This window comes from Mycteria americana, chromosome 6 (genome assembly GCF_035582795.1).
Source record: "Mycteria americana isolate JAX WOST 10 ecotype Jacksonville Zoo and Gardens chromosome 6, USCA_MyAme_1.0, whole genome shotgun sequence".
NCBI classification, from domain to species: domain Eukaryota; kingdom Metazoa; phylum Chordata; class Aves; order Ciconiiformes; family Ciconiidae; genus Mycteria; species Mycteria americana.
The window spans coordinates 71153432-71170181 of NC_134370.1; the positions used below are offsets into that span (position 1 = coordinate 71153432).

Genomic DNA, 16750 nt, shown 5'->3' on the forward strand with positions numbered 1-16750 from the left:
CATGACTTCCACCAGTTTCATTTAATTCCCCCTAGTTCTTGCTCATATCTTTAGGCAATTCTTTTCCAAACTGAAGCATCTCAGCTTACTTGATCATTTCTTGAAAAAGCTACTCCAGACCTCTGACCATCCTCATTACTCCTGAGCTCTACTGCAGTTCCACTGCATTTGAGATAAGGGGACCAAAACCCCACAGTATTCAAGATCTGGGATCTAATATACAGTGCCATGATGCTCCTTGTTTTGTCCTCTGTTCTTACCCAGTAATTCCTAACATTTTATCTGTTTTGTTTGCTGCCAAGCACTGAATTGATGCTTCCATGAACTCTATCATAACTACAGGATTTCATTCCTCCATGGTAATGGTCAGTTCAGAGCCCACCTTTTTTTTTTTTTAATTTGAAGCTACATTTGGGTGTTGGTTTTGCATATGGGCATTTACCTTACACAGCTTAAATTCTTCAGTTAGGACTCGGCATTACTGAGTCCTGAATGACTTTGGATTATCAAACTTGCCTCACTGCTCACCCTTTAACATTTAAGTAGCTATGTTAAGCAGCATGTACCTTGTTGAACTCAACTGGCAATCTACTTCCATTGTCAGAGCTGGCTATTTACGTCAGAACTTCTGTTTACCCATCCTTCTCTCAGTAACTTCTGCCTACCAAAGCCTGGCCCCTAATTCTGTGGCCAATAGGCTTCCTTAAGCTGACTTCAAGGACTTAGATTCCAAAACATTTTTGGCTGGTAGACTAAATCACTAATCTATGTTCGCTGATCTCTTCAAAGAGCTTCAAGACATTTGAAAAGCAGGACTTCCCTTCGCAGAACCAATGGTGACTCTTCCCCGGTAGACACTAATTCTGCCTTTTATTATAGCTACTACTGATTTGCCCAGTAGACCTGAGAGTTGGTTAACAGACCTGCAATTTCCCAGATCCCTCATGGAACCTTCTTTATAGACTGTCATCACATTTATCACCCTTTGCTCCTCAGGAACCAAGGAAGGGAAGTGAGGGGGGATACATGTTGCTAATATTAATCCAGATATTTCAACCCTGAGTTATAAGAATTCTTGGGCAAATGTTATACTCACGATGACTTGTTAGTGCTTAGTCTATTTGTACCATAGACTCTGTTATAGGTGCTTCAAATTTAGACAGATCTTCTGCTGAGTGTTTCAACTGATATGTTTCATACACAGTATTTTAATCCCGTAAGCGTGTGTATACACACGCTGCTTTGCAAAGAGTGAGACTTCCTATACCCTTGTTAAAAAGTCACAGGAAAGGTAAGAGACCTCTCAGACAGTGGCACATTTTAAGAGTCCTGGTACCTTCTTTCACAGCTATCCATTAGGAGAACAGTCTCCCCAGCTGGAAAATATATTTAGGAGCTTTGACAAGAGTGTGAGACATACAGTGAGCTATAAGACAGTCTTACATAAAAAAGATTTTGCAACAGTGTCATCTGTGCTTACTATAGTAACTTTAACATACATTACATAAAAGTATTATAAACAGCCTAACCAGAGTTCAAGCTTTTCACAAGCTGAGCAAGCACAATTTCTAAATGTTAATGTCATTTCTATAACATTCCTATTCATTGTTCTTCTCAGGAAAGGGAGACAGGCCTTCAACAAAGGGATTCAGAAAGTAATTTGACTAGTCTTACACACTACTTGCAACACATTTTGTGCATACAAAAGTACATCCTAAAACCCAGAAGGAAGAGATAGATGATAAATAGCTTATGAAGTAAAACTATATTGTGCCACCTGAATAAGGTACAGAAGAGACAAATTCTAACTTACTAACTTAATAGGCTTTTAAACAGCACATGTTTCTATTCACTCTATTCTCAGTAGTAAGATATGTCATTTTAAGTTAAATTCCTTGCATCCAACAGATCCTGAAGGTAGTTTTTTCTTCTTTACTATTCATGTCTGCAGAATCCTGGGCAAACAACTCACTAATTGAATTTGACATTCTAAATAACAATCAATCAGCTTTATTCTGTATTTTTTTCCAAACCCAAAAGAAAAGTTAAAAGTTAATACTGATAAACCAAAAAGCTGACCTTTGACTTCTGAAGAAAACTGGGCCAGGTGTCTGGTTACAAAGAGTCGCAGTTGCTGGTTCAGGTCACAGGACAGAACGTTAATGTTCCAGGAGCGAATTCCTGCCCAACAACAACAAAAAAGAATAGTGAGTTATTACATTTATTCCAGAAACAGAAGGGGAGATAGAGAAGTCAACAGGACACACAAGGACCAGTGACGGTCTTCCAAAAGAGCATACTTAGGATGGAGAAAGTCTGCAGAAGCAGAGGGCTGTGAGATGCTTACCTTCCATAAAACATCTGTCCCTGAAGTACATGCAGTGAACAAGTCTTCATTCAACTGGGGCTTCACGCAAGTGAAGCTAACAAGCTACAAGGGATTGAGGCTAAATAAATTACACTACTGCCTAACCAAGCAAATACCTTGTGTTAGTTTTGCATCTTCTACATTATTCAGCATTGGTCACGAGTAGATATGGTCTACTGGATGGTTAAACTACTGAACAGCTCAGAGACACCAGCTTCTCTGCTCTTATAACCTGTGCATCCTCCAAGTCACAAAAGCCCCCCCACAACTTGCTCTGCCTAATCACTCCTTCAAAGCCCCTGATCCCACTGAGACCCTTGGAGTTTGCTCTTTAATCTATATAATCTTTGTAAGCTAATCGCCTTCATATCACAGCAGGAAGCAGCATCTGCTCCCAGAGCAAGTGGCACCATGCCATGCTGGGGAAGTCACCTTCAGACCTCAGTGTGAGCAGTTGTACATTCTGGATGACACCAAACACTACAGATCTTCACATCCCAGTAAGGAGCAGCCTCTCCTAGGTGGTGTGATACTACGCTTTGGCACCATCAACAAAACCAGGATATCAGCATGAATCACTACTCCAGCCTCTTGTGCTGCTGCCTGCTGAAGTACAGATGTTGAAGGCCAACACCACAGACTTCTAAGAGTTAACTGAAACAAGAATTTCAGCCCCAGTGCTTATTGATGGGGTCCTCAGAGTTCTTCCACCATCTTCTGGAGACATGTCTTCTCTTGCATAAAATACAAAGTTTTAATGCATCTGATATCTGCCTTCTTTCAAGTGAAGCAAGTTGATTTTTCATGGCGATACCATTCCCAGTTACTGCAGTTCTAGTTCTCCAGCACAGTAACTCCACGTTGTGCAACAGCTTCTGCTGGCCACTGGTGGGAAACAGGATCTTCTAGGATACAAGCTTCAGCTTTCTACACACAGTCAAGATAGAGTTAATAATCATTGCATCACACAGTTCAGGAGTCTCAAGGCCTGTAGAATCTACAGCAGCTCAAGAAAATTTTGTTCTTAGTTTCCTTCTGGTGACAGCTGACACAGTCGAGTAATATAGCTTATTTATTACCTGACAGTCTGCACTGCAGAATGCACAAAACACCCTCAGCAAACCCTCTGAACATCGGGGGTGGGGGTGGGTGTGCAAAAAGAAAAAAAACCAAAACTTACCACCACCTTCAATGTCACAGAACATCTATTCCTTTCAGTTTGGGCATGGGATAGGAACAAATGAAACGTGTAATAAAAGACAGGGAGCAAGAAGGTGAACAAAATGTTTTCCTATGCTATACTCTTGGAAAGCATGATTGTTTAAACAAATGTCCAATATAAGTGCATCTTAATGCAGTACTGATGAGCGTTCTGACCCAGACAGGAACAAGGTGGCACTCTGCAGGGCAAATCCTGCTGACTAGCTGCTGTGTCACTGTCATGGTGTCCTACTGCAGCAGTAAGTGCTATTTGAGGTACTGCTACATCCTCTAAGACGCAGAAAGAAGAGATCCTCTTTCAGAGCAAGGAAAGGGAAGAGTGAAATTATCATCTCCTACTTGCAACAATTTATTCAACATTTTTTCCCCTCCAGCTGGTCTGAAGTTACTCCTAATCTCTCCCCACCTGGCACAATTTCAATTTATCATCCCATGGCACAGGAGCCAGAACACTGTCCTTGCTGATTAGGATCCTCTACGTCCTGATACAAGAGTGCAGACCATACCACAATAAGGCTTCTAAATATTGATGCTCTTTGCACATGCATGGCTTGGGTAAGGTACCATGTGACTCATCAGTTTTCCATCTCTTTCCTTATGCCCTTGTGAACTTCTTTATTTCCTGCTGAGGCAATTGGCTTATAAGATTTGGCATTTCCCCCTAATACCAGACCTAGTCTTCCAGATGTTTTTCAAAACTGGACAAAAGTCACACAGGAACAGAAAAATAAGACCAGTATTTATTAGACAGCGTTTTAGAATAAGTGTTGTTCAAGCATCCCACCGATGCACAATGCCACTGCCTAAGCAGCACTACATATGGAAACAAGCAGGTTCCCATAGTGTCCTATATTCACTATTCCATTCTCCTGAACCAAGGTATAGGAAGAAGTTTGGGAAAGCGCACTTTTTGGATGAGCCAGAGCAAGAGATTTATTCGCTTAAAAAAAAATCTTAGTGGTGTTTTTTTGCGCAGACAGGGCACCACAGCCAACAGAACAAAGACACAAAACAAAACCTAGCTTCTTCATCCTTTAGAAAACCCTATCTAGACATATAGTATGTAACACTTAGGACCAACTTTGCTTGCCAACTGTATTTGCCAGTTTTGTTAATCTGATTGTTATCAGGGCTAGAAGCCCCCTACCGTACTTACCAAGTTGCAGAAAAATGCTTTTCTGAAGGGGAGAAGCATTTTGTTATTTACACTGCTTTGTTTCCCGAGGAAATCAAATCTTCTGCTCAGCAGCATGTTCCACCCCGACACAAACCTCACGTGAACCCTCTCCAGCAAGCTATCACTTAAGAAGTGGAAATCATTACGTGCGTACCATTTCCACATTTCTTGAGCTCCCTAAATCAAGAGTATAGCTGTCTCCAACATTATAATATGCTGTCTCTTGACAGATCTCAAGAACCTGCTGTCATTTTAACTATTCTTACTTTTTATATCCATCTTCCAATTTGCAGATCTTGGTCTATTTCAAGAAGAGGTCATTCTCCCATTTCAGTGGGGAAAATTCCTCTATGGCTTGCTGGAGGTCCTACTCCAAGTCAGTGACAGAGGAAAGTCCGAAATCCAGGTTCCTAGCTCCCTCGGCAGTTCAATTCTACTGTTAGTAGCTTAGCAATACTGCTTAAATGGCTCTCATGCCAAGAAGTCTCTGCACTTGGCAGAATTTCAGTAGGTTTCTGGTTAGACAAAACTAACTGTAGAACTTAGTTCTGCTGTGGCAATGACAATTTATGTTGCAAAATTGGCATTTATTTTTTCTCTCCAAGGAGAATTCCCAGGTTATTGGCATATGACCACAGAATCAAAGAGCAAAGTCCATCAGTTTACAGTCTGATCTGTCGCTATTTCAAAGATGCAGAGCACGGATAAGGATGCAGGTTGGCACACCAGTTCAGTGAAGTGCCCAGCAAAGATGATCGTCCCGTTGTGCAGAAAGCAGAAGCAGCCCCTTTGAAGAGGGGCTTTCAGAGGCCAAGTGGTCATCATCTGACCTACCCCTACTGAATAAAGCCACCCCTTGGAAAAGGGAATGAAACACTGCTCTCAAAGTAGCTGCTAAGTGGCCTGCCAGCAGAGATGGATGGAAAAGATGCTGAAGTGGAGAAATTTGACCAGATTTGACATTTTTACACCCACCCCCTCTCTTAAATTGCACTGTCCATCTGTTCCTCAGTACTGTTGATGCTTGAGAGGAAAACAGTCACAGCAGTATCTCCGAATGACACAGTTTGGCCAATAGTTACAACTGTTATCACGGGCATCTTTTAAACCAACGTGCCTTGGACATGGGGGGCCGAGGGGGGGAAGAAGTACATGCGAAGTCAAAAGGCTGTTACTTTATTTCTCAGAGGTGTACTAAACTGCTTATTAGAACAGGGATTCCCTTAAGGTTCTGATGCAGCTGACAACCTCTCCTTTCTCTTTCTTAGGAACCATCAGAAACTGCCCCAAAGCAAGAAGTACCATCTCATCACCTCCTTCCCCCTCACTTTTAACAACACTGCATCCAATATACGAAGACTAATTCATTGCCAAGTCCTCAGGGCGCTACCACAATATTGATAACAAAGGAGCAAAACGTTACGGCAGTCCTGTCTTGCTCCGTGTCATTCCTGAAGCAGTTTACTGTTGTGGCTTATCCTCCCGCAGCCCCTCCGGTCCACACAGTTGCTCCCTAGACAGGGAGAGGCCACAGCACAACAGGCCCGTTTGCAGCTGTCCCCTTGCACCGCAGTGAGCAGTCGAGCAAGGCAAATCCTCCAACCAACAAGAGAGAAGTTTGGGGTAAGATGGAAAGAAGAGGTAATCCACTGACCCACTCATAAAACAGAAGCTTGGGGAACTTAGAACCATAAGATGTCTTCAAGCTTTAAGACATTCCAAACCACTGCAGGTCCCCAGCGCAAATAAAGGAATGCTCGGCTGGAGAGAAAAAGATGCAGCGATTTAAGGCCTGAACGCCCGCGAGCGCGCCAGCCTGCGGGAGCAGAGCCGGACGGAGTCGTTATCGACGCCATCGGCCCCTGGCCTCGTCCTCGCCGGAGCCGCCGCTCGGTCACCGCAGCGCTGCGGGCTGCGCCACCGCGGCGCGAGCCACGCCCGAGCCCGCCGCGCCCGGCGGGGCTCTCCCGGCACCCGCGGCCCCTCACAAGCGGCCTCCGTCCCCTCTGCCCCCCCTCCCCCCGCCCCGCGGCCCCGGCAGAGCGCCAGCCCTTCCCTCAGCCGCCGCCCGCGGGCCTCCTCCCCCGCCCGGACCGGCGGGCCCGCGCGCCGCCGTCCCTCCGGGAGGAGGAGGGCGAAGCCCTGCGGCGGGGCGACGGCGCCGCAGGGCAGGGCGGGCACCGGCGGCTCCGCCTTGGGCCGGGCGGCGGCGGGGACAACGCGGCAGGCGCGGGCGGGCTCGCAGCCCCGCGGCACCCGGAGGCGAGGTCCGCCCCCGCCTCGCCCCGGCCGCGGGGCCTTCCACCGCGGCCCCGCTCCTCACCGCGCTCCAGGGCGCCGCGCAGCGCCCCCCGCTCCGGCTCCGTCCCGATCTCCCCGATCACGACGAGCAGCGCGTGCCTCCGCGGCTCCCGGCGGCGCCGCCCGCCCGGCGGCCAGGGCGCTGCCGTCTCCATAGCGACCGGCCCGGCCGTGGTCTCCATGGCAACCCCGGCGGCCGCTGCTGCAGCGCGCGGTGACTGGCGCACGGCTCTTAAAGAGCCCGGAGCCCCCCCGCGATTGGCCGAGCCGGCACGTGGTCCTGCGCTACTGCGGAGGGGAGGGGGCGTGGCCTCCGGGCGCCGGCCCCGCCCCTCCCCTCGCCGCGCGGCCGGCGGGCTCCGGCCGGCGGGCTCCGTCCGGGCCTCGGGGCTGCCCCGCCGTCGGGCCCGCGGCCCGTCGCCCGCGCAGGGCCCGGGCAGCCCCGGCAGAGCCTCGGCTCCGAGAGGCCCCGGTTCTCCCCCGGCTCCGGCAGACCCCAGCGCGGGCTGCCCTGGCCTGGCCGCACCCGGCCTGCCGGCCCGAAGCCGGCCCGTCCGCAGGCGCGGGGCACGGCGCCCGGCGCCGTCCCTGACGGGACAGCGGCTGCCGGTGAGCGCCAGCCGGCGTCGGGGGAGCGGGGCTGCCGGTCGCCGGCTGGGCGCGGCTGCGCGCCCTTCTTGCGGCCCTAGGGGAAGAGCGGCGCAGCCGCCACGGCGCCGTGCGGGGCTCGGCCCCGCGGGCCGCGGCGGAGCGATGCGGGGGGTTCGGTTTTCCTGCGTGAGCGGAGTGCGAGAGACTCACTCCAACACGGAACTCCGCGGCGGCTTTGAAATGCCTGGTGTTGGGGCGTTGCGATGTCCACAGTAAAATGGCGGAAGTCAGCAGTGCTGGAAGGTGCCTCGGCTTGGCAGCACCGTTCACGTTCCCTCTTTCTTCTCCACCACCTGGTAGTAAGCAGAGCAGGCAGATGATCGGCTCTTCCCGGTGGTTCTTCTCCCTGTTCAATTAAAGACAGACAAGTGTAGTGGTCTCCAACGGTAAGTGATGAGATTTCCTAGACTCCAGAAACATGAGGTACGAGAAAAATCTCTGATCTTTGCTAGCCGCCGGTGTAAAGGTGGTGTGAGCTGTCAAGTGCTGCGTAGAGAGGAGTTCTTAACGTCCAAGGTGACCAGAGAGGGCCTTAATTCAGGGCACAAACTCACATTACTAACAGTCAGTTCTAGCTAGCCACGTCTTCAAAGCACTTCAGTGCATTATGTGGAAAAGCTGAGCAAACTCAAAGTATGAGACTTCTGCGTGCTGAACAAGGGAGAGCCACCAGAAAGTAGTTTCAGACAGAAAAATCTGTGTCCTTTCTGACAAAGAAAGGGAGATCCATGCTGTGCTGATGCAGCTGGGTGGAAAAGCAGCCCAGCTATTGTAAAACGAGTCAAGTCAGCAATAATCTGCAGCGTTTCCTAAAACAGTGTCAGGTTCTGCCCCCTGCGGTCTGCAAGACTTCCATAGAGATGAGCTACACGTTAGGAGGCTTGATGGGTAGAAAAACCAGCGTCCTGCCCTGTTTTGTTCCTTAGTACCCACCGAGCCTGCAGTGAGGACACAGTTGAAACCTCAGAAGGGTCGGACAGTCGGCATTTTGGCAAGCATACGTGAATCTATAGTGTCATAAGACTCTGACAGAAGATAATCGGGAAAAAAGCCAACCACAGAAAGGGGGAAAAATCCAGAATAATTATCTCTGCAGGCTACAACTGATGTTCCTAGCTTACAGAGTTTTCTCAAATTGAGATCTTTAATCAAAAGGTGCTCTAGCTCTCAACAGATAACTTAGGAGATGATGCAATAGGTCTTTTTCACATTAAATGGTGGTGAAACCACTGGCTGTGATCTTTATGAAATAAATCTCGTAAACAGAGAGAATTAGTGCATCAAAAGGGTTTAATTTATTTCTGTGTGTTGTAACTTGCATAGCAGCATCAATTTAGTTTGTCTGAAGGGATTGCACTGAAGCAGGTAAATATGTGAATAAAGCAATAAACCTGCAAATAAACACCAGCATACAATAAATTCTATCATGAAAGTAGGATTGTAGATCATGGAGGGAAAACACGATGACAAAACATGAAGATGAAAGATTTTCAGAGATTCTCATACCAGCTGGTAGAAGCCCCTTCTGTTTTCAGGTGATTCAGTCTTAATACTTGCTGCTTATTTTTGACATGGTAGCTTTCCAGAGCTGCAGCTTTTCACTGCAGTGCAGAGACGCTCCTCCAGCTGGCTCTCTGCCAAGGAGGAAAGAAACAGGAGACATGCAAACTGGAGTGAAAGCTTAAAACGAATATCTAAGCGTGGTTCTGTACCATAGAGACTGGAACCTCTAGGGAAGACTGTTTACAATTAAGAGATGGGTTTTTATGATGTGATCCATTTGCGTTCTTCTACTGTACCATCAACTGATAGAATAGTCATATTTCTGTCACCTTCTGATGTGAATCAGAGCTGTCTGGGGTCACGGTAGAATTGGGGTGGCTTCAGTCCTAGTGTGTGTGCACTGTATAAGGCAGTGAAATGAGGGATTTCCAACCTACTAAGTTCCTCCTTTTCCCTGTAAATTCACACTGTGGATCCATATAATAGATCTGTATAGCAATTATGGTGTAAGTTTCTGCTTTCATGCACTGCAGCAGTAGCTGGCACCCCGTGAAATATCAAAAGTTGACTGGTCTGATTACAGATGTTAGAAGTCCTGACAATCATCACACGAGAGGTGTCAAAAGTACACAAAAGGATTACCTCTGAACAGTGACAGGTAAATGACCATTATAAAAATGGATATAGAAAGTAGGCTCAAAGTAGCATAAAAAGGATCTTCATAATATCACGGGGAGAACAATCTACACAATTTCAGTTTCTCAGACCTTTAGCCTGGAATGATGACTTCCTGCCCTCCCCAGCTAAAAATGTCCATATGAATAAAAATACTTCTGGGAACCAGAGATCTATGGCAGTATCTGAATGAGGATAATGCCTTAAGCTGAGGTAAAATATAATGTCATTTTGGCTGTGACATTTCTAAGAAGCAGGGAAAAATAGGTGACTGCCTGAAGGGACTTTGTTCTTTGTTCAGGCCTTGATCTCTCCTGTGGTGAACACAGCTATCCTTACATGGAGCAGAAGAACCCAACTTTGATAATGCTTCCATGTAGAGATGGAGCTGTGTGGCCATTTATACTGTCACTTCCAGGATGTGTTGTAAGACACAGAAAGAGAAGTAGAGGGCTAAGCCCTTCAGTTTGACCAAACCACGTATATTTTTGCTTCTATTTAACCCCATGGGTGATTTATCAGAGTAGTACTCCTATTCCTCCCACTTTGGTCTTACAGAAGGTGTTGCAAGATACTGAATGTCTCAGGTGCAATTTGGAACAACTGCAGCTCTGATCAAGACTAGGATCCAAGCGCCTATGAAATTATTGTGTATACTCATTGTGACATTTCCAGTGTTCCAGAGCTTTGGAATTAAAATAGATGTTTATCAGACCACGAAAGGTAGTAATTCGTACTGATGCAGCAATCCCTCTTTGGAGCCAAGGTGATTTTTAATCGATTAAATATTAAATACAAAGTGGCCAGAATCCCTACCTCTTTGTTTCATCTTTCCTCATAACTAAAAACAGTTGAAATAATGTAGCTGAAACAGTCAGGCAAAGCACAAGCATAAAAAATGAGCACAAATGGAATATTACTAAGATCTTCTGCAGACTGAACCGTATGGGTTGCCAGCAGCCTCACTGAACAGCACAAAGAAACTGTAATGCTATGCTTTCCACCATGACTGTGTACATGTCTTCCACAACTTCCCTTGCTCAGTAAAGCCATGCAGTGATTTTAAGATTTCTCCAGAAGGTGCAGAGAAACTATGTGATCCTGGCTTATAGTGAAATAGCTAAATTGCAGTATTACATGGTGCATTTTGTGTTACTGAATATGTTAAGAGTCCTCAAAGGAAGTGATATGCAAATCAATAAGTAAAATGTACGCTTAAGAAGGAAGTGAATTTGCTGTGGCAATCTTAGCCATGTAAGGCTTGCCTGATTAAATATCTGTCCTTTCTTTGTTACATTCATATGGTGAACACTTCTTTGCAGTCAGTCTTTCACAAATTAAGAATACAGATGGATTCCAGTAATGGTAAGAGCCTTTGCCTTAAGGCTACAGGAGACCAATAAAGTGCATTGTCATTTACGGTTGATGCTGGTCCCACTGTGTGTCTTTCCGTGTTCTACTACTCCTGGGGCACACGGCCTCTGAACACCGGTTAAATGATCAAATAAACCACAAATCTTGTATGTCTGCACTGAAATTCAACAGCAATGAAAGACTAAGCAAACCGACTTTAAAATGAATATAGAAATACCTGACTAAATAAAGTTTGACAAAGAGGTGTACGTAGATATTAGAAACAGGGCTTAAGAACACAGTAAGTACAAAATTGCTGTTTCACTTACCCTCAGGGGCTGATTTAGAGGCTTGTCTGTCTTGCAGGATTTGGCATTACTGTGACCTAAGGAAGCAGTCCTCGGGTCTGCTGCTTAAGGAGTTTGTGATATCACAAGTACATCAAGAGAAGCAGAGACCTCCACTTTCATGCCTCAAAAGGTAACACAAGCAAATTAATTGTTTAAATGTATTTATCCCACAGCACAGCTCACAGTAACGTCTCTCAATCCTGCAGTCGTGTGTCCACCTGTACACGATTATTTAAAACTATCTTTGCTTTCCTTTAACGTTTGATTGAAACATCTTGTCAGTTGCCCATACGTTACTCTTGGGTCAGCTTAGTGGAGCTTTGAGGAGTGTTTTCTCAGCATCCAGAATTTATCCTTCTCAAAGCAATGCACACCGATGTCAGCAGGGCAGCCTCTACAGCCACTGTGTAATTGTTTGTACGATGCTGTATTCTGAAAATGGTTTAAGGTTACTGGGTCTGTGAAAGAGAGATGGACAATGCTCGCGTGTTCCAGACAGATATTGGGTAAAACCCTCAGCCTTCTGAAGTCCAGTAAAAACACACCATAAACGTGGCGTCCGTATCTTTGTCAGAGAGATCTAATGGCTATAGAACCTGTCTGAATTTCCATGTTATCATGCCAACAAAAAATGAAGTAAGGTACCTGATAAATACATGTAATGTGCTTGTAAGGTTTAAAAAGTCTTTAAAAATTATTATGCCTGGTTTTTTGCTTTCCCTTTTTGAATTCTGCTACTGATTCCCTCTCTTGGCCCGGCTGTCTCTCATGCTTTCTTCAAAACTGGAATTACAACCTTTGCAGATATTCATTCATTCTCTTTTCACTCTTTCCATGTTAAAGCTAATGGTCAAAGTTCCAGTTAGTTTGTGCCTCCTAGAAATTATTCCAGTGGCTTCATCAGAGCATTACTTCTCACACTAGCAAAATCAAACAGGTATTTATTTTAAAAGAGAGAAGCTGTTGAGATTAGGTTGAAAGGGATACGGAAATGATACAGACAATTCTCCAAGGGTGTTTGTGGTTTAGGGAGAACTTGTATTCTTACCAGGCTGAGTTACAGTGTCTCACTCAACAGTACAAAGCAAAACGTTAATGAAGACTGGGCAGTTTTAGTAAGACTTAGCAGGCTGCAGAAATGGCTTTTGGCTCCCCAAAGCTTTGTGACTTCACTTTTGACTTTTTATCCCAAGTACAAGTGATATGCTTTCACTGGGTTTTTACTTCGGGTTATAGCTGTTGTGTGATAAGAATACGGGTAAAAATACTACCATTATGGAAGAAAAGGAGAATGCTCTACAGCAAGAACTGAATGACCTTGAGGACTACAAAAATGAAAACAGGATGAAATTTAATATTGCAGAGAGTAAGGTTGTGTATTTGGTGACTGAGAATAAGAATTTCTGTTACCAGTTAGGCACTAATCACCTGAAAGCGATTGAGGAGGTTAAAGCCCTAGGTATTTTAGTTGCTGAAAAGCCAACTGACTTTACAGCATGATGGAGCCATGAAAAAGCCACAGTTTTTCAGTTCCAGGATGAATCAGATGAAGTATTTCCAGCGGAGATCAGAAAATGCTAATGTCAGCAGGCAGTGCTGGTCTCATCTAGAATACTGCATACAGTTCTGGTCACACACGTTGAAGGAATTCAGACCTGAAGAGTGTAGAGAAGGGCCACTAAGGTGAAAGAGGAGAAAGTAAGGTGCGAAGTGCTAAGAAAGGTGCTAAGGAGAAACTATTTTACAGAGGAGAGTAAAGGGACCAAATGGTTCATCTCACCAAAATAAAGACTAGCTTATAAAGACTATTGATTGCACCTATAAATATATCAGGAAAAATAGCAAGGACAAAAAAAGAACTATGTATGCTGAAGGACAGTGGTGGCATGAGAACAAACATATAAACCAGCCATGAGCAAAAGTAGGCAAGAAATTAGAATCATAGAATATCCTGAGTTGGAAGGGACCCACGAGGATCATCAAGTCCCACTCCTGACTCCACATAGGGCAACCTGAAAGTTAAAACATATACCTAACATCACCAGACACCAGAGAGATCAGCACCTCCCTCTCGGCTCCCCCTCATGAGGAAGTTGCAGACAATGAGGTCACCCCTTGGTCTGCTCTAAGCTGAACAAACCTAGTATCCTCAGCCGCTCCTCCTAAGTCATGCCCTCTAGTCCTTTCACCATCTTTGTTGCCCTCCTTTGGACACATTCTAATATTTTTATACCCTTCTTAGACTGTGGAGCCCAAATCTGCACACAGTACTCAAGGTGAGGCTGCACCAATGCTGAGCATAGTGGGACAATCACTTCTTTTGGCCGGTTAGCTACACTGTGCCTAATGCCCCCCAGGACACGGTTGGCCCTTTGGGACACCAGGGCATGTTGTTGACCCATATTGAGCTTACCATCAACCAAACTCCCCAGATCCCTTTCTGCAGGGCTGCACTCCAGCCTCTTGTCCCCCAGTCTATATGTACATCCAGGATTACACCGTCCCAAGTGCAGAATCCAGCATTTGTCCTTCTTAAATTTCATAGAGTTGGTGATTGCCCAGCACTCTATTCTATCAAGATCTCTATGTAAGGCCTCTCTACCCTCAAGGGAATCAACGGCTCCTCCTAATTTAGTATTGTTGGCACACTTACTTAGTGTGCACTCAACTCCTGTGTCCAGGTCATTGATAAAAACATCAAAGAGAACTGGCCCCAAAAATTGAGCCCTGGGGAACACGACTAGTGACTGGCCACCAGCCAGATGTTACTCCATGTTCTACAGCTCTTTGCGCCCAACCCTTCGGCCAGTGGTTCACCCATTGTATTGTGTACTTGTCAGAATCATAGAATCATAGAATGGTTTGGGTTGGAAGGCACCTTAAAGATCATCTAGTTCCAACCCCCCTGCCATGGGCAGGGACACCTTCCACCAGACCAGGTTGCTCAAAGCCCTATCCAACCCGGCCTTGAACACTTCCAGGGATGGGGCATCTGCAACTTCTCTGGGCAACCTGTTTCAGTACCTCACCATCCTCACAGTAAAGAATTTTGTCCTAATATCTAATCTAAATCTACCCTCTTTCAGTTTAAAACTGTTACCCCTCATCCTGTCACTACACTCCCTGATAAAGAGCCCCTGCCCATCTCTCCTGTAGGCCGCTGGAAGGTAAGTACTGGCCGCTAAGTACTGGAAGGCCGCTATAAGGTCTCCCCGGAGCCTTCTCTTCTCTAAGCGAAACAACCCCCACTCTCTCAGCCTGTCCTCATGGGGAGGTGCTCCAGCCCCCTGATCGTCTTCGTGTCTCTCCTCTGGACCCACTCGAGCAGGTCCAGATCTTTCTTATGCTAGGGGTCCCAGAGCTGAACACAGTACTCCAAGTGGGCCTAGCTATATGCTGGACATTTTGTCCAGAAGGATACTGTGACAGACAATATCAAAAGCTTTGCTAAAATAAAAACCCAAACATATCCACTGCCTTCCCTCCATCCACTAGGCAGGTAATCGTGTCATAAAAGGATATTAAGTTAGTAAGGCATGCCTTTCCCTTCATGAACCTGCATTGGCTTTGACCGATGACTGCATTGTCTTTCAAGTGATTTTCAATAACTCCCAGAATAATCTTCTCCATAATTTTACCAGGCACCAAACTGAGACTGATAGGCCTGTAATTACCAGGTCTCCTTTCTTGCCATTCTTGAAAATTGGAATAATATTTGCTAGCTGCCAGTTGACTGGGACCTCTCCAGATTCCCAAGACCGTTGATAAATAACTGAGAGTTATTTATCACAATAACATGGGCAAACTCTTTCGATACCCTGGGATGAATCACATCAGGCCCCACAGACTTACATGCATTCAGTTGCAGCAGCAAATCCCGTACAAGTTCCAAGTCAACTAGGAGCTTACCAGTGACAGCTCTCCAACCCAGGGCTCCGGCATCCCAGGGCCCATCACTGGTGTTAAAGACAGAGGTGAAGAAGGCATTAAATGTCTGCTTTATCTTCATCCCTATTTGTGAGGTGAGCAACCTCATCAAGTAACAGACCAGTGTTTTCTTTGTCCTCCTTTTGCTGTCAGCATACTTAAAAAAGCCTTTTTTGATATCCACCACAGTACTTACCAGCTTCAACTGCAACTGAGCTTTGGCCATACGAATTTTCTCCCTACAGTGGTGAACAGCGTCTCTGTAGTCCTTCTGGGTAGCCTGACCTTGCTTCCACAGCCCATACGCTTTCTTTTTCTTCTTAAGTTAGGAGCTTTCTAGCCACTAGACCAGTCAAGTTCTGGAAGACTCTCTGGTGGCCAGACACATACCGGATCTGAAGGCAGAATTTAACATATTTATGAGGTTTATGTGGTAGGGATGCCTGTGATGTTAAAAGCCTGGGCCTCCTAAAAGAGGAGATTCCTTTTAGTTACGTTTCCTAAACTTCTTTGTAACACTATCGCTTTCTTTTATAGCTATGTAAAGTTCACAATGTCTCCCTCTTAGTTGTTTTAATCTGTGAGAGAGAAGCTATGATGTCCCTGACATGTCAAACTGGGAAGAAAATTAATTTTGAGGGTTAATCTTTATCCTTTGCGTCCTTTATGCTCATCTAATGAAACTATGCTAGGGGACGGTCTTCTCTGACACCATAATATCCACTGCTCTTTAAGACAATAATTCAACAGCCTACTAATGTCTCCTGAATCGAACATCTCTAGAAAAGGCTATCAGTAACTTACAAGTTACATGGCCAAATTCAATTATCCTAAAGAAACTAGGCTTCTGAAGACACACCTGAATTAGCAAAGTGCTTAAATAAGCGTTTACAGTGAAGAAGCTCTCAAATGTTTTAACAGGTTTCGGTTTACATTACCCATTTTTTTCTGGAGTTGCATACTAGAACAAGAGTTCCCAATCTTCTCGCAGCCAAACCTCATCTAAGAAACTGATATTTCTTTAATAACAGAGAGCTGTAAAGGAACATGAGTATGTTATAATGTCACAAATGAACCATCACTTGGCGAATGAGATTACTATGTTAAAAACAAAAGCCAAGGTAATAATTCTTAATTAACACGCTGGTACCAGCTCTGTGACGCGGTCCTGGAGGAAGGCAAGAACCGTAACGGCTTGCAGGGACTCCACAGCAACACATCGTG

General features: G+C 45.6%; 1 protein-coding gene and 2 long non-coding RNA genes across 4 annotated transcripts in view; 1 reads left to right on the plus strand and 2 right to left on the minus strand.

The window, feature by feature from the left end:
• The window catches only part of MAP1A (microtubule associated protein 1A), a 72109-nt gene extending 64846 nt beyond the window's left edge, over nucleotides 1-7263 (minus strand). For both annotated transcript variants that reach the window (XM_075506554.1, XM_075506556.1), the window contains exons 1-2: nucleotides 7090-7263; nucleotides 2080-2181 (exon numbers count right to left, since the gene is read on the minus strand). In XM_075506554.1, the coding sequence (XP_075362669.1) occupies nucleotides 2080-2181; nucleotides 7090-7249 (262 nt within the window). In that variant the 5' untranslated portion in view covers nucleotides 7250-7263. The remainder of the gene's footprint in view (nucleotides 1-2079; nucleotides 2182-7089) is intronic.
• A 206-nt stretch (nucleotides 7264-7469) lies between these two features.
• LOC142411907 (uncharacterized) lies at nucleotides 7470-11828 on the plus strand. The gene is made up of 3 exons (XR_012776332.1): nucleotides 7470-8104; nucleotides 10455-10662; nucleotides 11616-11828. It is a non-coding gene; the product is annotated as an uncharacterized LOC142411907 (long non-coding RNA).
• LOC142411906 (uncharacterized) lies at nucleotides 9003-16322 on the minus strand. Its single transcript, XR_012776331.1, has 3 exons — nucleotides 15452-16322; nucleotides 11579-13254; nucleotides 9003-9352 (listed from the first exon to the last, which is right to left on the minus strand). It is a non-coding gene; the product is annotated as an uncharacterized LOC142411906 (long non-coding RNA).
• Nucleotides 16323-16750: the final 428 nt, after the last annotated feature.